Source organism: Dipodomys ordii, unplaced genomic scaffold (assembly GCF_000151885.1).
Source record: "Dipodomys ordii isolate 6190 unplaced genomic scaffold, Dord_2.0 Scaffold10, whole genome shotgun sequence".
Classification (NCBI taxonomy): domain Eukaryota; kingdom Metazoa; phylum Chordata; class Mammalia; order Rodentia; family Heteromyidae; genus Dipodomys; species Dipodomys ordii.
In genome coordinates this window covers 10,421,897-10,441,499 of record NW_012267226.1, presented here as the reverse complement: position 1 = coordinate 10,441,499, position 19,603 = coordinate 10,421,897, and the positions used below count along the sequence as shown (strand labels likewise).

Below are 19,603 nucleotides of genomic sequence, written 5' to 3'. Positions count from 1 at the left end.
ATTTACCTTTAATTTGGTTAGTTTAAAATTTGCATCATAAATTACTTTGCTTTCTCATCAGTATAGATACAGGGTCTATCTAGTTAAATGGCTCAGGCTGTGCAGAAGCGCTGAACACACGGACTTGCCTTTTTCTTTTTTTGGGGGGGGTCCGGTCGTGGGGCCTGAACTCTGGACCTGGGCGCTGTCCCTCAGCTCTTCAGCTCAAGGCTAGCGCTCTACCACTTGAGCCACAGTGCTACTTCCGGCTTTTTTCTTTTTGCTTATGTGGTGCTGAGGAAAGAACTTGCCTTTTTCTTACACTTTAAGAAATCAGAACGAGAAGGCTAGTAGAGCTAAGCTAGGTAATGGTCTTCCCGCAAAAAAATTAGTTTTGGGAGTCTGCACAGACAAGGCAAAATTAATTACCCAGCCACGACCTCCCGGACTCGTGTGGCTGGTCGTGCTGAGTATCCCAACGGCTGCTGCCGGCTCCGGGCTCCGGGGCTTGGTGGGGCGCTCAGACCCTGGTCAGTGCTGCCGGCGGCCGGGCCCGGTGCTCGGGTCACCGGCGGGCCGCGTTGCCGGGGTCCCAGGCAACCACGGTGCGCGCGGGCTCGCATGGAGGCTTCGGCGCCGCCTTGGATCGGCACCTTCCGACTGCCTTTTCATCCTGGGGTCCCGGACGGGCGGCAGCTCTCCGACTGCAGTCAGCTTCTCCGCCGGCGGAGGAACCCGGTCGGCCTTGCCGTCCTGCTTTACGGCAAGAGTGCGCGCGTTTGCGACAGCGTGACGCAACTGAGTTTTGGCGGGAAAACCCGCTGCATTTGGATCTACGTGGTTGCGGGCCCAGGACAAGTCTGGTAAGGTTGGGCGGCCGTTGTGGTTCCCAAGTTCCCTAAAGAGCTATTTAAAGGACTAGACTCGCGAGGAAGGGCCGACTGAGAGTGTTATCGCGACGGCGGAAGGGGACGGGAAGATGCAGAGGAGGAGGGCAGTTTCGGAGAGGGATGGGTGTGACCGTAGGGAGGATCCCCCTTGCACCGGGGACCGCAGACTCCGGGCTGGCCCCCGAGCGCTGGGCGTCGTGTTTCTGGGCCCTGGCCTTTTCTCGTGATTCTCGGGGCAGTTGGCCCCGCCCCGGTTTCCTCAGGGCCCTGGCACTGGTGAGCTGGTGGTGAGAAGGAGACCCGAGCTGGTGGTAGGAGGGGCCGCCCTGGCCTTGTTCATTCGGATTCCTGCCCTTAGGCCAGATTCGCCCCTCCCTGCGCCTGGGCAAAGCTTTATTTTTTCCCTTGGGCCCTCGGGAAAGCCCAGTTCAGCTGCGTGGGGAGAATGGGGACTGTGGGTTTGACGGCAGAAACGCCTAAATTTAGGCTTAGAGTTGCATAGAAAGTGTTGGAGATGTGCGTGGAGCCCTAGAGCAGCTGTGGGGAAGCCTGTGTGGAGGTCTAGAGTAGGGTAGTGATCGGGACTTAGACTCCTTCCCCTTTTCTGGGTTGCTGCCTTTTACAGCCGGGCTGATTGGCGGAGTCATGGCAGTGCCCTTTGTGGAAGACTGGGACTTGGTGCAAACCCTGGGAGAAGGTGCCTATGGAGAGTAAGTTTGAATCCTGATTTTATCTTGCCTTCATGCTTGCTTTTCGAGCCTGCGGTCCGAGTATGTACGTATTGTTTTGTAATTGTATATTGAGGTATTTGCACTTGGAAACTGATTAGTGTGTGAAGTTACATAAGCTTTCCTTAAGGATCCACACTTTTTTTCTCTTTTACCCCTCCCCCACTCTTGTGTTTGTTCTCTTAATCTTTGTTTAAAAAAACAAAAACAACAAAACAGCCTAAGATTTGTTAAAGCTATGGTTTTTGTAACTAACCACATTGTTTTGGGGTTTAAGTGTGGTGGCTAAATGAACAAATGAACCGACCTTGGGGAAGACCTGCCTTGTTTTTTCCTTACTGGCTCCTGTTTTGTAATCCTCGGCAAGGTTTCTCATATTACTGTGTGCTTCTATTTCCTCATATATGAAAAATAATACCTTATGCCTGAGCAATTACATATCTGTAGCATGAAATTAGTAAATATTAAGGTGATGCTGTTATATCAGTAGAACATGTAAGTAATGTATATACTTGTGTATTCTCTTTTATCAGAGGTTAATGTCTTGAGTGTACAGGATAATGTCTTTTTTAAGAGTTTTAAGTATACTATTTAACAATTGAGAAAGGAATAGTATCTGTTAAGAACATGACAAATCATTAACTGGTTTCTTCTTGGTGGAGAAAGTAATAGTTTGGGATGCCACAGTTAGTCTTTTAAAGTATTTTTGTTCACTTTTTTTTTCTTTTTGCTAGCTTATCACTTTGTAGTTCACTGGCTCTGGCTCAGATCATCTTGCTTCTGAGTGCTGGAGATTATAGGGAAACCCATTAATCTTTTGAAGCTGGGATTATAGGCATGCATCATTAATCATTTGAAGTGTTAAAGGAAGTAGAATTCACATGTTGGAATGTTATAACTCTTCCTTTTCTTTTTGTAGAGTTCAGCTTGCTGTGAATAGAATAACTGAAGAAGCAGTTGCAGTGAAGATTGTAGACATGAAGCGAGCCATAGACTGTCCAGAAAATATTAAGAAAGAGATCTGCATTAATAAAATGTTAAACCATGAGAATGTTGTAAAATTCTATGGTCACAGGAGAGAAGGCAATATCCAATATCTATTTTTGGAGTACTGTAGTGGAGGAGAACTTTTTGATAGAATAGGTATGGAAAAAATTTAAATAAGATATAAAATATTGAAATATTTACTCCAGAAAATTTTCTACTAAACCAAAGTTTCTGAATTTGTATTTTTAATCTTAGGTAACTAGATGGTCAGTTTAGAATTACTTAGATAACAGTAAAATTGAAGTAAATTGTCTTTTTTTTTTGCTTTTGCAACTTGCACTGGTCTGAAAGAAAATAGTCATTTAAAGAAAACTTTTCTCAAGTTATATGTAACTTAAATGGTCTTGTTCCGGATTACAATTTAAGAATGATAACTAGTTTTATGGTGATGTATTAAAAACACCATTTTCCTGAGCGATATTTCTCTTTTTACACTTTCTAGTTTCATGACATTCTATATACTTACAGATTAAAAATAATAGCATGTTTTTATATTTCCCTTTGTTTAAGCAAAATAATTGATAATTTTCTAGGATTGCTTTAAGAACACTTTGTTATACTATTTAAATGTTCTCTGAAGATTTAAAGGATTGATTAAACAACATTGAAAAGTACATAAAATATTCTGTGGATTTAAACATAATAACATTGTATAATAGCAATGATAATTATTGTGTAATAATATTATTATAGTACTAGTGTTTGAACTTAGATCCTTGTGCTTGATGACCAACAGTCTAACACTTGAGCCATGATTCCAGTCCAGAAATTACTACTTTAAGATATAGCTTCACTGTGTAGCTTAGGCTGAACTCAACTCACAATTCATTAGCCATAGCTACCTGATTGCTGGATTATCACTGAGCAAATGAGTATCACCATGCCTAGCTTTAAATTAAGTATTTACATATGTTTTTATTAAGAATTCGTTACTATTAGAATCAAATGTCAATTTTAAGAGATAGTTGTGAGGAAAAGGGATCATTTGAGATTAAAAAGTAACTGACAAGCCAGGCACTAGTCAATGCCTAGCTACTCAAGAGGTAAGATCTGAGGATAGCAGTTTGAAGCTAGGAAAGTAGAAGTAGAGCTGTGGTTTAAGTGATAGAGTACTAGTCTTGAGTTAAAAAAAAAAAGGCTCAGAGACAGAATCCAGACCCTGAGTTGAAGTTCCAGGACCAGCACACAAAAAAAGAGCAATAACTGACAGAACATTTTTTAATAAAATTTTCTTAAAGGGACTTCACAGGCATTCATGGCTTTCTCTTGAAATGAAGTGTCATTCTGCTAAGTAGTGAAATTGGCTTAGATTGTCCTAGACTTCCACATTGCCAATTATATTTCAAGATTGAGACCACATTGGCAATTATATTTCAAAATTGAGAGACATAGTAGCATAGTGTTTGAACAACTTAAGGGAGAATGTTTACTAAGTAGACCAACATTGTCTTAGGAGTAAAATAGGAACTCTAAGATATGCCTTAATATTCTTGATTTGGATGGTTGTTTGTTATTAAGAATTTTCCCGGGCTGGGAAGGTGGCTCAGTGGTAGAGTGCTTGCCTTGCATGCATGAGGCCCTTGGTTCGATTCCTCAATACCACATAAGCAGAAAAAGCTGGAAGTGGCGCTGTGGCTCCAGTGGTAGAGCGCTAGCCTTGAGCTGAAGAGCTGAGGGACAGTGCCCAGGCCCAGAGTTCAGGCCCCATGACTAGCAAAAAAAAAAAAAAAAGAATTTTCCCATGGTCTTAGTTTAGGAAAATATGAGTTACTAAGTTAGTGTATCTTTTTTTTTTTTTTTACTATAACCTGTTGCAAAAGTACAATCATAAATGTCTAGATATAAATTAAGAAGCTATGGTTGATTATATTTTTCCAGTAAGCTAACTTTCAAAATTCCTGTAGAGCCAGACATAGGCATGCCTGAACAAGATGCTCAGAGGTTCTTCCATCAACTCATGGCAGGGGTGGTAGGTACAGTTACCTCTTTTCCTTAAAGTTAGTATGAATAAAGCAAGTTGCCCATTTCTAGTATGTCTCTACTTTTTCCTTAGGTTTATCTGCATGGTATTGGAATAACTCATAGAGATATTAAGCCAGAAAATCTCCTTTTGGACGAAAGGGGTAAGTTTTAGCATTTTGTCATTGCTACATTTCTATATAGACACACAGAGCAGCCATATCTATTGAATGAAAGAATTTAGGTGACTAAGGAAGGGTCAAATCTAACAAGTTGTTTTCTTGTTTTCATTTTTTTTTTTTGCCACTGCTAGGTCTTGAACTCAAGCTCACTTTTGGCTGCTATTCTACCACCTCTACTTCTGTTTTTTTTGCTGGTTAATTGGAGATAAGAGTCTTATGTTTTTTTTACTCTAGTTGGTTTTGAATCACAGTCCTCAGATTTCAACCTCCTGAATAGCTAGGATTATAGGCATGAGACACCAGCACTCGACTATTCTCTTTATTAATTTTGGTCATTTTCAGATAGAGAAGTTCTTCAAACCTCAAGTATCACCATTAATATTTCCAATGAAAACAACCTTGTAAGTACATATTTGTAAATCTCTTTTTACCCAGTACTATAGCCTCTTTTTGTTTTGTTTTTGTTTAGATAACCTCAAAATCTCTGACTTTGGCTTGGCCACAGTATTTCGGCATAATAATCGTGAGCGTTTGTTGACGAAGATGTGTGGTACTTTACCTTATGTTGCTCCAGAACTTCTGAAGAGAAAAGAATTTCATGCAGAACCAGTTGATATTTGGTCCTGTGGAATAGTACTTACTGCAATGTTGGCTGGAGGTAAGCACAATTTAGTTATGCTAAACTTCTGAAAGTTAGACTTACTCTACCAAAATAAATCCATATTTATTTAATAGTATTTGAGTAGTGTCTTAATCACCTTGGGCTGCTATAATAAGATATCACGGACTGAGTGGTTTATAAGTAATAGAGATTTATTTATCTCTTAAAATTCTGGAGGCTGGAATCTGGGATGAAAGTGCAAACATGGTCATGTTCTAGTAACATTTTTCTTCCTGGCTGCAGAAGGCCATCTTACTGGGTCCTCACATGACATAGAGCAAAGTGAGTAGAAGGAAGCTCTCTAGTGCTTTTTCTTAAGAGCACAGATCCTGTCTATGAACACTCCCACTGTCTTGGACCTAATCACCTCCAGAGATAACACCTCCACATATCCTATTGTGGGTTAAAATTTTAATATAGGAAGTTTGGGAGGGTGGGGAGAGTATAACCTGCAAGGGTTTTTTGTTTTAATTGAGATATTTACAAATTAGCATACATGGGCTGGGAATGTGGCTTAGTGGTAGAGTGCTTGACTAGCATGCATGAAGCTCTGGGTTCACTTCCTCAGTACAGAAAAAGCTGGAAGTGGTGCTGTGGCTCAAGTGGTAGAGCACTAGCCTTGAGCAAGAGAGGCTCAAAGACAGTGCCTAGGACCTGAGTTCAAGCTCTAGGACTGGCAAAAGCAAACAAACAAACAAACACACAAAAAACCAAATTAGCATACATTAGCTATACAGAAGATTTCATTATGGTATTCCCATACATGTATACAAAGTACCCTATCTACATTATCACCTCTATCAGTCTTCTTTATCTTCCCCTCCTAGTGGTTTTTAAATGAGATATAGTTATGAGGTAAAAATTACAATGGCTATCTCTCTTAAGATAACATCCCCCTCAAAGCCCTCTGGAGACCAAACCTAAGGTCTTACATATGCTAGGCAAACACTCTGCCACTGAGCTTACTATTTACTACCCCAGGGCTCCATTTTTAGAGCAAGGAATGAATCATCTATCTTTGGAGCGTGACCAAGGCTCTGTGAAATAGTTTCTTAGTTGGAAAACTATATTGAATTATAGTAGAGGCAACATTTTATGGATTTGTATGATTATTTTTCTGTGATCTCTTTACTGTATATATACTTATTCAAACACTCAGAGAACTGTTTTTCATTTTTAGAATTGCCATGGGACCAGCCCAGTGACAGTTGTCAGGAATATTCTGATTGGAAAGAAAAAAAAACATACCTCAACCCTTGGAAAAAAATCGATTCTGCTCCTCTGGGTAACTGGGTTATCTTTATTGAAAGTATTGATGTCCTGGATAATGAAGCCTTGTGCTATTTGAATTTTTTTCCTTACATTCCTTTTCTGATTTAACTTTTAGATAGTTAGAAAAATAACCTTTGGTACTTTTTAGAAAATGTAAATAAAAATTAAGAAAGAAAACCCCCATAATTCCAGCACTCAGAAACAATAGTTTTTTAAAGAATATTCTGATATGTTCTTCTGTACTTTGTTGTAAGTACATATAACGTGTGTGTTAAATATGTGTTATTTGTAAGTACATGTGTTTTAGAAAAAAATTTATCTTACTGCATGTATTTTATAATATTTTTTATTTTAATGCTCTCTGACCATTTTCCTATGTCTTCAATTATAGGTATCCATTGTTTTTAAAGGCATCATTCTGCCATGTATGCCTTATTTTTCCAGATCATTCTGTTGAAGATTTAGATTTTTTGCCCCCAAATTTTCATTTAGAAAAGAGACTTGATAGGCATCCATTAATCTGAGTCTGAATCAGAAGCAAAACTGTAGGATTAAAGGTATATGTAGTTTTTTAAAGTATTATGGTTTACCTTACTAAATTATGTTCTAAAAATGTGTACTATGTCATGAGTCTGTCAGTTTACATTAAAAAAAAAAGTTTTTACTATGGTGCTGTTTTTTTAATACTAATGAAGTTGAATTACCCCCCCCCCCTTTTTTTTGGCTAGTTTTTTCTTAATTTCTGCAAGGGGATTTATGTTTTTCCTTTGAGGGCTTGTATCCTTTGACCTCTACATTTGTTACAAAGTATTTTCCAAAATGTATAATTTATCTTCATTTTTGTTCATTTTGTTATTGAAGAAGTACTGTATTTCTCAAATTAATAATCTTGTCATTTTTGGTTTCTGACTACATTCTTGTTTTCTCCTTCTAATATTATACATAAAAATGTTTTCCTATGTTTCGATGTAGTACTTTTATGGCTTCATTTTTAAATTGAAATTTTTTGGCATATTAGATAATTTTGGTATTGGGAAAAGCATGAATTTTTAAAATTTATTTTATTTTTGAGACAAAGTCTTACCAGAAAGTCATTGAACTTGCTAAATAATACAAGCTGGCCTCAAATTGACCTTTCTGCTTTTGCTTCCTAAATACTGAGATTAAAGGTATAGGCCAGCATGCCCAGATTATATTAATTTTTTATTGTAAGTATAGACAGCAGCAATGAACAACTGTGTGAAATTAAAACAACAATATGGCAACTTTATTCTTTCCCTTCTCCAGAAATCATATGCAGACTTAGGCCCAAAAAGAATGTATTCCAGCTGGATGCTGGTGGCTCATGTCTATAATCCTAGCTACTCAGGAGGCTGAGATCTGAGGATCACAGTTCAAAGCCAGCCCAGGCAGGAAAGTCTGTGAGAGTCTTACTTCCAATTAACTACCAGAAAATCAGAACTGGTGATGTGGCTCAAGGTGGTAGAGCACTACTAGCCTTGATTCAAGTCCCACAACCAATACACACACACAAAAAGAATGCATTCCTTACTGTAAGCCATAGACTTTTCTAATTAGCTCACTCTTTTGTAAACATTTCCTATGTTTCATTCTCAGCTCTACTTCATAAAATCCTAGTGGAGAATCCAACAGCAAGAATTACCATCCAGGACATCAAAAAAGATAGATGGTACAATAAGTCACTCAAGAAAGGTAATTTTCTTAAAAACAAAAGCATTTTCTCTAGCTATGATAACATGGAAAATATAATTTCTGGAAGAGAAAACAAATATAAAGAGTAATTTTATTAATAACTACAAATGAGAAAGTTGGGATACTAAAGCTAATTGTGACCAAGTCTTAGGGGAAAAAGAAGACTTTCCTTCCTGAGAAAATGATAGGAAATTTGAGATTTGAAGATTAAGAAAATGACAAGGGCTAGGAAGGTGGCTCTGGTAGAGTGTTTCCTTGCATGAGGCCCTGGGTTTGATTCCTCAGCACCACATAAGCAGAAAAAGCTGGAAGTGGCACTGTGGCTGGAGTGGTAGAGCACTCACCTTGAGTTGAAGAGCTGAGGAACAGCACCCAGACCCAGAGTTCAGGCCCCATGACCAGCAAAAAAAAAAAAAAAGAAAAGAAAATGACAAGAACATATATTTAGTTTCAAAAGATCTTTTGGGAGCTAAGTACTAGTGGCTCACACCTATAATCCTAGTACTCAGGAGGCTGATATCTCAGGATCACAGTTCAAAGCCAGCCCAGGCTAGAAAAGCCCATGAGACTCATCTCCAATTAACTACCAGAAAACTGGAAGTGGTGCTGTGGCTCAAAGTGGTAGAGTACTTGGCCTTGAGCAAAAGAGCTCAGGGATAGTGTCTAGGCCTTGAATTCAAGGCTCATAATCAACCAAAAAAAAAAAAATCTTTTGGCTACTAGTCTTTCTTCATCCTCATCATCATTAATAGTATTTTTGTATGTCAGTGTGTGTAAACTCAGGGCCTTACATTATTGTTAGGCTTTTTTAAGGCACTTTTGGCTTTTTGCAGGTTAATTAGAGATGAGTCTAGCTAGGCTGGCTTTGAACTTCCTAAGAAGCTAGAAAACAATTCTGGAAGTGTTTTTTGTCTTTTAATGAATAGGAAGAGGCTGAGTGATACAGGCTTTTACAGTAGTGGCTTAGATGTGAGAAGATAGGAGCTCATAGTGGGTGATTAGTACTGGCATTAGAGAAAAGGTGGATTATTCCAGAGCTGTTTATGAACTTGAATTGCTAGGAGTAGTGAGGTCTCTTACACTTCGTTTCTGATAACTAGGAGGAAAAATAGATTTAGGGAGAAATTTAATTTGTTTTTAGACATATTAAATTTGAGAACCTAAGTAAAACTTGCTCATTAGAACTGTGTGTGTGTGTGTGTGTGTGTGTGTGTGTGTGTGTGTGTGTGTGTGTGTGTGTGTGTGTGTGTGTGTGTGTGTGTGTGTGTGTTTAAAGAGGTAGGACTTAGTAGACTTGAGGCATCACTTTGGGAAATTTAAACCAAGGGATTTTCAGAGGGTTTTAAAAGTGGGGGAAAGAACATCTGGAGAATATTGTAACAGAGGCTAAGGGAAGGAAATAGATAACGTTGGCAGGGACTGTTAAGTAAATTCATAATAAGAATCCTAAATTTTCCATTGGATTCCACTGGTGGTTTATTCATGATCTTAACAAGAACAGTCTCAGTGAAAGTAGTACATTCTGGAGCACATTGAAGTGTATGGGAGATGTGAGCACTGTGAATAAGGGGAAATGGGAGAATGGGAATTTAGAGACAATAAGGAATTTTTATCTTTTTGTTCTCATTGAAGGCCAGCTCACCCCTGAGGATACTGCCTCTCTAACCAGTGCATGTTTTCTTTCCCACATCTTGTCCTTGGGTTTGGAGATGGAGCAATAGATATCTTTATTCAGTCTTCTTATGTTCCTCCCTCTTCCATTTAAAACCTCATCTTATCAGACTATCATTCATTATTCTCCTCATACTATAATCACCTTCTGAATGAGTTAGGGTATTAAAGGGATCATTCTTTCCAACGTGACTTGTAATTTTGTCTTTTACTTTTTATTTTTTTATGTAGACCAGGCTGACCTCAAATTTGTTATCTTCCTGCCTCATTCTCAAGTGGAGTGCTAGGATTGTAGACATGAACCACCATGTCCAGCTTTGTTATGGCTCTTAACAATTTGTGAATATTCATTTCAATGATCCTTTCTATATCCTGAATTCATAATTTCTTGACTTCTCTCCTTTGATACTCTAATCTTCAGATATCCTGCTGTGATACCAGTATATCTTATTTCTGGCTTCCTTCCTCTAATAATCCTTGATTATATGTGGATATAGAATACATTATACTTTCTTTTCACTTTTTTATTTGCCCCTACATCCATTAGTTCCATATTTACCTATCTAAAATTCAAAGATCAGTCATTGTGAATGACTTCTTTGCATTCCTCTTTTTTTTTTCCTTTTTTGTGCCAGTCCTGAGCTTGACCCATGAACTCCAGGTCTAGACACTGTTCCCGAGCTTTTGTGCTCAAGGCTAGCACTCCCACTTGAACTACAATTTAATTTCTAGCTTTTTGGTGGTTAATTGGAGATAACAGTCTCATGGGCTGTCCTGCCTGGGCTGCTTTTGAACCTGATCCTCCTGACTAGCTAGAATTATAGGTGTGAGCCACCAGCACCTGGTACATTCCTCATTTTCTACTTTTCCTTTTTTTGTTATTGTTGTTGGTCGCGGGGCTTAAACTCTGGGCCTGGGCTCTGTCAGCTCTTCAGCTCAAGGCTAGTGCTCTACCACTTGAGCCACAGCGATACTTCCAGTTTTCTGGTGGTTTGTTGGAGATCAGAGTTTCACAGACTTTGCTGCTTGGGCTGGCTTTGAACCGTGATCCTCAGATCTCAGCCTCCTGAGTAGCTAGGATTACAAGTGTGAGCCACCAGCGCCCAGCTTGTCCTTGTTTTTTGTACATCAAACTCAACCCATTTTTTTTTTTTTTTGGAGCTAGTCCTGGGGCTTGAACTCAGGGCCTCAGCTCTGTCCTTGAGCTTCATTTTGCTTAAGGCTACTTCTCTACAGCACCACTTCTGGCTTCTCTGAGTAGTTTATTGGAGATTACAATCTCATAGACTTTCCTGTGTGGGTTGGCTTCAAACCACAATCCTCAGATCTCAGCCTCCTGACTAGCTAGGATTATAAGTATGAGCCACCAGCACCTGGCTTCAAGCCAAATTTTTATCTACTCTATCCTCATACCTGTTAATGTTGGAGAAATACATATTCAACAATGATCATTTTAATTCAGAATCTAATCTGAAATGGGCCTTTAATGCTGCTAGTATTTATATTGTCTTTCTCTATTACTTTTGAGAATTTTCTAGTAGAAAAAGGAAAACTAATGAAGCCAGAGAAAGAGACGAATTGCAAGTAGCAAGAGTTGATTTATCTGTGGAACAATTTATCTATAGTCATAGGGCACACAATAGGGTCTCTGTGGGTAGAGATGATGGTGGGAACTTGCAAAGTTCTATTCAGCTTGCTTCTGTTCCTCAGTGAAATAGGAAGTATCCACAAACTCAGATGAGGGAAGTACTGACAGCAAAAAAAAAAAAGTTCTGATTATTTAGCTAGATCTTTGTCTTTATAGAACATCATGTGTTAACTATAAAAGAGGCATTAAAATTGTTGCCTTGCCAGGCACTGGTAGCTCATGCCTATAATCCTAGCTACTCAGGAGGCTGAGATTGTGCTGGAAATTCTATGACACTCTTTATCTCTAATTAACACGTAAACACATGCATGCACACACATATATATACACACACAAAGCCAGAAGTAGAGCTGTGGCTCAAGTGGAAGAGCGCTAGCCTTGAACACACAGAGAGGCTCAGGGACAGTGCCCAGGCTCTGAGTTCAAGCCCCAGGACTGGCAAAAATAAACAAATAAATGTGGCTTTAGCATTATAACTCTACATTTGGACCATACAAGTCACAATTTATGAAGTTTGGGAAGTTATAATTGACAAATCTTAATTTATTATTTGGCTACATTTCTTGTAAAATTATGTAAAAAAAAGAGCCTATCTTTGTCTTACATAACTACTGCATGTTTAATACTTAGAGTTAGTTGTGGTTTTATGAATTCAAATTGCCAGTAGGGTTAGTTAGTCAAAACATATCTGCATAAAAATTTATATTTGTTTTATTTTTCAGGGGCAAAGAGACCCCGAGTCACTTCAGGTGGTGTGCCAGAGTCCCCTGGTGGATTTTCTAAGCACATTCACTCTAATTTGGACTTCTCTCCAGTAAACAATGCTTCTAGGTAAGAGTGATAAAATTGAAGTAGTTATTGAATGTAATATTCCCTATTAAATGCTAATATAGTATATGTTTTTCTTAATAATGACCATAATTTTATCATTGAGATTGATTATGTGATATAAGAAAGGTCTGATTGGCTTTACTTAATGGTATACTTTCAACTCTGTGAAGTAGTGTATGTCTCTAGTCCCAGCCATTTAGGAGCCCAAGGGGAGGGACTTGTGACCTCAAGGCCTTGCCTCAAAAAACAAAATAAATGAATAGTTGAAAAAATAATAAAACTTGGTTTTATTTGGTGTACATAGGGTGATAATGCATCCAGGTAACTCGAGGGGATGGGTGGGATTGGTAAAGTTTGGGGAGATCAATGGAAGGGGTGACATTGATCAAGATGTGTACAACTAAAGATACCTTTTAAAAATTATGCTAAAAACATAAAAAAGAAATGCTTAAAAACCCTTTTTGCCTTATCTTAATGTTTCAGTGAAGAAAACGTGAAGTATTCTAGTTCCCAGCCAGAGCCACGGACAGGTCTGTCCCTATGGGACTCCAGTCCCTCATACATCGATAAATTGGTACAAGGGATCAGTTTCTCTCAGCCCGCATGTCCTGATCATATGCTTCTGAATAGCCAATTACTTGGTACCCCAGGATCCTCACAGGTAACAGAACTTAAGTTTCCAAATTAATAGTGGTTGCTGTTGATTTTTATTATCTCAAGTCTTTTTCTTTTTTTATCTTTATGTGGGAACCTGGTATATAGCATTAATACTTATAATTTATACATTTTTGTTTTTTTAAATAGTTATGATTATTTTTAGTCACAATGGATTCATTTAGCTTTCTTATTTGACTTTAGAATCCCTGGCAGCGCTTGGTGAAAAGAATGACAAGATTCTTTACCAAATTGGATGCAGATAAATCTTACCAGTGCCTGAAAGAGACTTGTGAGAAGTTGGGCTATCATTGGAAGAAGAGTTGTATGAACCAGGTATGTTTCACTGATTTTTTACTGTCTTTTTTTTTTTTTTTTATTGTGAAAATACCATACAGAGGGGTTACAATTACACGGGCAAGGTAGTGAGTATATTTTCCTCCTTTGTTTCCCCTTCCCATCCCTTCCCATCTCTCACTGTGCACCACCCCCTGCCAAAGTTTGTAAAGTTCGTTTTTCGACATAACGACTTGTACATCTCATTGTTGCAATGGGTCCACCTCTATCCCTATTTAAACGATTTGTTTTTGCCCTTCCCCTCCACAAATTATACCAATATCAAATACAGTGAGAGCAGGGGTTATACCGTGGGGGAGGGATCACTGTGTCTTTATGAAGAAAATTATGTTATTATGAAGATAATTAAATATTTGAATAAAAACTAGCAATGAATAAGGAATGATTTTTTTTTTTTTTGTCTTTTGTGCTGGTACTTGGACTTAAACTCAGGGTCTGATAACAGTTCCTTAGCTTTTTGCCTAAGGCTGGCCCTCTACACTTAAACCACAGCTCTACTTCTGGCTTTTGGGTAGTTAATTGGAGATAAGAGTCTCAAAGACTTTGCTCCCTTGCCTGGTTTTGAAATATGATCCTCAGATCTCAGCTTCTGAGTAGCTAGAATTCCTGGCATAAGCCACTGGTACCCAGCTAAATAAGACGTTCTTTATTTTAATAACATTTCTTCAAAAACTGGTTGCAGTTTGTTATTTGCTGTTGTACCAGTACTGGGGTTCATCTCCTGATCCTACCTACTAAATTTTATTGTTTCTATTATTATAATATAGTTACATACATTGACATCCTAATCTGTCTTTAGCTTTTAAAAATGTTAATGTCATGAAAGACAAATACTGGGGATTATTATGTACTAAAGGAAACTAAAGCAGCCTGATAACCACATGCAATGCATGATCTTTCAGTAAATAAGATTTCTTTTATTTTTGGTCAGTCGTGGGATTTGAATTCAGAGCCTAAGTGCTTCATTGAGTTTTGGTGCTTGATCAAGGATAACATTCTCCCACTTGTGCAACAGCTCTATTTACTGCTTTTATATGGTTAACTGGAGATGAGCATCTCATGGACTTTCTGCCATGTGAATGGCATTTATCCTTGATTTCAATTTAACATGTTGGTCTGGTTGTCTAGTGCTTCCTGATCAGAGACACCCTTTATTATTACCATACCTTTATCATCCTGCATCTCACTGGTTCTCTTCCACAGAATTCATATTCTTACAGATTAATTTGGGTTAGATATACACATTGAATGAGATTTTCAGCCTACATTATATAAAACTTAGTGAAGTATTCTATAAAATTTTAGTTATGAAGTATTATTAACCTGAGATACAGATTTTATTTAGAATATTATTTTGCTCACAAATGTAGCTTGACCTTATTTTTATTGCCATAGGTTACTGTATCAACAACTGATAGAAGAAACAATAAACTGATTTTCAAAATAAATTTAGTAGAAATGGATGAGAAGATATTGGTTGACTTCCGGCTTTCTAAGGTATTATTTTAATATTCTTTTTTACAGAAATATTTCTATATGTTTCTCTTTTTTAAATTGGCAGTATTGTGATTTGATCTCAGAGCTTCACACTGGCTTAGCAGATGCTTTAGCGCTTGAGCTATGCTTCCAACTAAATTTTTAAAATGGTAGTATATTTTGTATAGAGTTATCCATCTGCACTTTAACTTCGTATAGTTTCAATTACTTAAGGACATCTATAGTTCAAGAATATTAGGGTTCCAGAAAGAAACAGCTGATTAGTTTTTAGTTGATTATGGTTTGGAGTGGCATGATGAACTCTTACTGCCGCACTCCATCCCACCCCAGATGCGAGTCCTCCTTTCTCCAGCATATAAAAATCTTACGCATAGATTTCTGTTATATAGTACTTATCTACTACTCACTTAGTGCTGATTTGATTCTCAGGTTGATTGTTTCAATGTTACAATACTTTTGTGGCTTCCATTTTCTTTTTTTCCTTTCTTTTTTTGTTGGGGGGGGAGGGAGGGCTGGTCGTGGGGCCTGAACTCTGGGCCTGGGTGCTGTCCCTCAGTTCAAAGCTCAAAGCTAGCACTCTACCACTTGAGCCACAGCGCCTCTTCCGGCTTTTTTTTTTCTGCTTATGTGGTGCTGAGGAATCAAACCCAGGGCCTCAAGCATACAAGGCAAGCCCTCTACCACTGAGCCACCTCCCCAGCCCCGTTATAATACTTTTATATAGTAAAACTTAGTTGTGGCCCCAAAGTGCAAAGGCTGTAATTTTGTTACAGTGTGTTGTTGTTTTGCTTTATTATTAGCCATTGCTAATTCCTTACTGTCCAGTAGGGAGGCTTAAACTCAGGGTCTCATACATGAACCAGTGCTTGAGTCCCAAGCCCCTTATGATTTAGTTATTTTTCTAGTAGGATTTCATAGATTTGTTTGTTTGCTTGGGGCTTTTTGCCTGGGCTAGCCTTGGATCAGGATCTTTTTTTTTTTTTTTTTTTGCTGTTCCTGGGGCTTGAACTCAGGCCCTGGGCACTGTTCCTGGGCTTCTTTTGCTCAAGGCTAGCACTCACCACTTGAGCCACAGCGCACTTCTGGCTTTTTCTGTTTATGTGGTACTGAGGAATCAAACCCTGGACTTCATGCATGCTAGGCAAGCACTCTACCACTAAGCCTCATTCACAACCCATGAATCAGGATCTTTTTACTTAGCCTCCTGCTTCTGTGCAGCTGAGATGACAGGCATGCACCATTACACCAGCTTTTCTGTGTAGGTATGGGTCTTGCTGATTTTCTGTCTAGGCTGGCCTGAAACCATGATCCTCTCAATCTTCATCTTCCAAGTAGCTTGAATTACAGTTGTAAGCCACTGTGCCTGCCACCTTTAATATTTTCAGACATTTTGCTTATTTTCTTGGTTCATATAAATGTATGTCTTTTAAATAAAAATTAAGATTCATAAGATGTTTGTACATTATAATTTATTGAAGTTTTAGTTTATAGTTAATATTCTCATAGATTTTTCTTCACATTTCTGGTTATTTTTCGTTTTAAAATTCTTGATATTTAAGACTAAATAATGTTTTGTGTATGTGGCTCTAAAGAAGGTTGAAGAGCTAGTTACATTGTTTTTGGATTGAATGTTTATTAACAGTATTGTTTTATAGATGCTGGTATGGAATTAAATTATGAAGGACTATAATAAAATGCTTCTCATAACTGAATCTTGGCTTTGTTGCCATGGTAGTGTGGCAAGACTTGAATGTAGTTTTGTAGTTTCTTTTTGATTATAGCAAACAATGATTTAGGCCCAGAGATATTAACCCTTGAAGCAGGATGTCTTTTTTTTTCTACTCTGAATTTATAGAGCGGTGAGAACAGAGTCAGGTCAGATTGGTTTTTTTGTTTTAGTGTTTGTAGAATTTGAACTCAAAGACTTGCCAAAATTATGTAGCTATTTCCTTTATCGGAATATCTGATCTTTATAATAGTCATGAATCTGGTGGCCCAAACCTGTAATCCTAGCATTTGTGAGGTCAAAACAACAGATTTCAGGTTTGAGGCCAGCATGAATTGCATAGAAGACTGTTTCAAAAAATGTATTAGCTGGTTGCCGATGTCTCACACCTATAATCCTGGCTACTCGGGGCTGAGATCTGAGGATTGGGATTTAAAACTAGTCTAGGCAGGAAACTCTTATGAGATTCTTATCTCCAATAAATTACTCAGTAAAAGCTGTAAGTGGCACTGTGGCTCAAGTGGTAGAATACTACCTTTAAATAAAAGAAGCTCAGGATAGCACCTAGGCCTGAGTTCAAGCCCCAAGACTGGCCAAAAGAAAAAAATGTACTGAAGTATGGCTTAAATGGTAGAATGCCTGCCTAGCCAATACAAGGCCTGAATGAATGCCAGTCACACCAAAAGAATAAAGAAAAAAAGAGGACCACAAGGGTATTACAGCTGGACATATCTGGCATCTTTGTTTCTGCTTACTAGTAAAGAAAAAATGAGGGCTGGGAAGGTGGCTCAGTGGTAGAGTGCTTGCCTTGCATGCCTGAGGCCCTGGGTTCGATTCCTTAGCACCACATATGCAAAAAGAGAAAAGCCGGAAGTGGCGCTGTGGCTCAAGTGGTAGAGCACTAGCCTTGACCTGAAGAGCTGAGGGACAGCGCCCAGACCCAGAGTTCAGGCCCCATGACCGGACCAAAAAAAAAAAAAAAGAAAAAATGAACTTTGTGGCACAACTTGTTTTTTGACACCTGTTTTAATATATTATTCCTAATATAGGGTGATGGATTGGAGTTCAAGAGACACTTCCTGAAGATAAAAGGGAAGTTGAGTGATGTTGTGAGCAGCCAGAAGGTTTGGCTTCCTGTCACATGATCCATTTGCTGTGGGATTCCTGGTGAATATAGTGCTGCTTTGTTGACATTATTCTTCCTAGAGAAGATCATTCCATTATGCAAACTGCAGACAGTAGTTCCTGAAGAGTTTTCTTCTCCTCTGTCCAAAACTCAATTATTTGTATATTTTACATATAAATATCCATAATATTTATAATAATGGATCAAATTCATTAGATATTTCTTCAGATGTGTGTAGTGTCTAAATTTGAAACCCATCTGGTTGAAACTCAAGTATCTATCATCAGATATCTACTTGAGTTGACCAGCTTTTGTGACAACATAATATCCCATTTTTATAGTTTTTTTCATCCAAAAAGCACCTATTTTCTCCATACTGGCTTAATTATAAGGAAAATTTGTCAAAGACTGATCCCTGTGACTTTTGGACAATGGACTTGCCAATTTGTGAAGAAAGGCAAGCTTAAAAGAATGTATCCCAAAACTTTGTACTATATTTTCAATTTTAGTAAATGTGCTGCTGAAGCAAGCCCTGTACATTTTCAAAAGGGTTTGACCAGTAATATAAAACTGTTAGAATGATTAAAACTTTAAGTAGGTATTTTTTCTTTTTAGTTAGTCAAATATAAGATACTGGTTGATCTTTCAAAAAGTTGAGCATACATTCTAGGGCTTAACTGACTCTAAAAATTACTGTTGCACATCTTAAATATTTTTCTATATTATTTCTTACTTTCATGGCCATATTTTAATTCTTTACTACAGAAATAAATTCTATTTTGAAAATGAATATCTAACTCTGTGATCTTATTGGTGACCAAACTTCTAGGAATTATGGAATGAAAGAGAAGTGGGGAGTAAGAAAGCTATCATAGGAAAAAAAATAAATAAATAAAAATTAAAAAAAGAAAGTTATCATAGGAATAATTCTGATTCCTCATTAGACTTACTAAAAACTTTTTCTAACAAATTCATATTGAATTTTTTTTTTTTTTTGGGTCCGGTCATGGTTCAGAGTTCAGGCCTGGGCACTGTCCCTCAGCTCTTCAGCTCAAGGCTAGCACTCTACCACTTGAGCCAGCTTTTTTCTTTTTGCTTATGTGGTGCTGAGCAATGGAACCCAAGGCCTCATGCATGAAAAGCACTCTACCACTGAGCCACCTTCCCAGCCCCCAAATTCATATTGAATTTTGAATCTACTTCTGTTTCTAGATAAATTATTAATTTAATCAGTTATTTTAGTCTGAAGTAAAACACATTTATGATTAGAGTTTGTTCTGTAGTTTATACTGGCACATTGTGTTACTATAATTTGCACAGAAGAATAATAATGATTTCTGCATATATTTTCAGTTTATTTAGAGGGTTACCAGTAATTGAACTAATACATTCCTAAGCTGGGAGGAAAATTGTGGAGAATTTTGTGGCAACCACTATCAATCTGTTGAAACTAAAGTTATCTAAGTCTTTTTCCCTAAGCTCTTTTAGCTCTAGCCACTTGATGTTTATTTCCACTTGGGTGTCTTAAAAGACATTTCCTAGACTAAAACAGCTTTCAGTTCTTGCCCTCCAAACCCATTCCTTTCCCAATTTCTTCCAACTCAATAAGTTATATTTTCAGCTTCCCAAGACTCTAAGCAATAATCCTTGATACTTTCCTCC

The 19,603-nt window shown here is 37.9% G+C and overlaps 1 protein-coding gene across 2 annotated transcripts; it reads left to right on the top strand.

The window, feature by feature from the left end:
- Positions 1–787: 787 nt before the first annotated feature.
- On the top strand, positions 788–18,703 carry Chek1 (checkpoint kinase 1). 2 transcript variants are annotated; one of them, XM_013009856.1, is made up of 13 exons: positions 788–842; positions 1,495–1,579; positions 2,517–2,740; positions 4,549–4,613; positions 4,698–4,767; positions 5,255–5,443; positions 6,627–6,731; positions 8,336–8,431; positions 12,473–12,581; positions 13,065–13,242; positions 13,440–13,571; positions 14,988–15,089; positions 17,865–18,703. In XM_013009856.1, the coding sequence occupies exons 2-13, from the start codon at positions 1,515–1,517 to the stop codon at positions 17,958–17,960; spliced, it is 1,431 nt and encodes a 476-aa protein (XP_012865310.1). In that variant the 5' UTR covers positions 788–842; positions 1,495–1,514; the 3' UTR covers positions 17,961–18,703. The 2 variants fall into 2 exon arrangements, with proteins under 2 accessions (XP_012865310.1, XP_012865311.1); XM_013009857.1 differs by lacking the exon at positions 788–842 and adding an exon at positions 995–1,145.
- The last annotated feature ends 900 nt before the right edge of the window (positions 18,704–19,603 follow it).

Coding starts and splice junctions, on each gene's coding strand:
- Chek1 (XM_013009856.1), top strand. CDS start 1,515: ATGGCAGTGCCCTTTGTGGAAGACTGGGACTTGGTGCAAACCCTGGGA. Junction 12,582..13,064: donor CCAGTAAACAATGCTTCTAG/GTAAGAGTGATA, acceptor TTAATGTTTCAG/TGAAGAAAACGTGAAGTATT. Junction 13,572..14,987: donor AGAAGAGTTGTATGAACCAG/GTATGTTTCACT, acceptor TTATTGCCATAG/GTTACTGTATCAACAACTGA.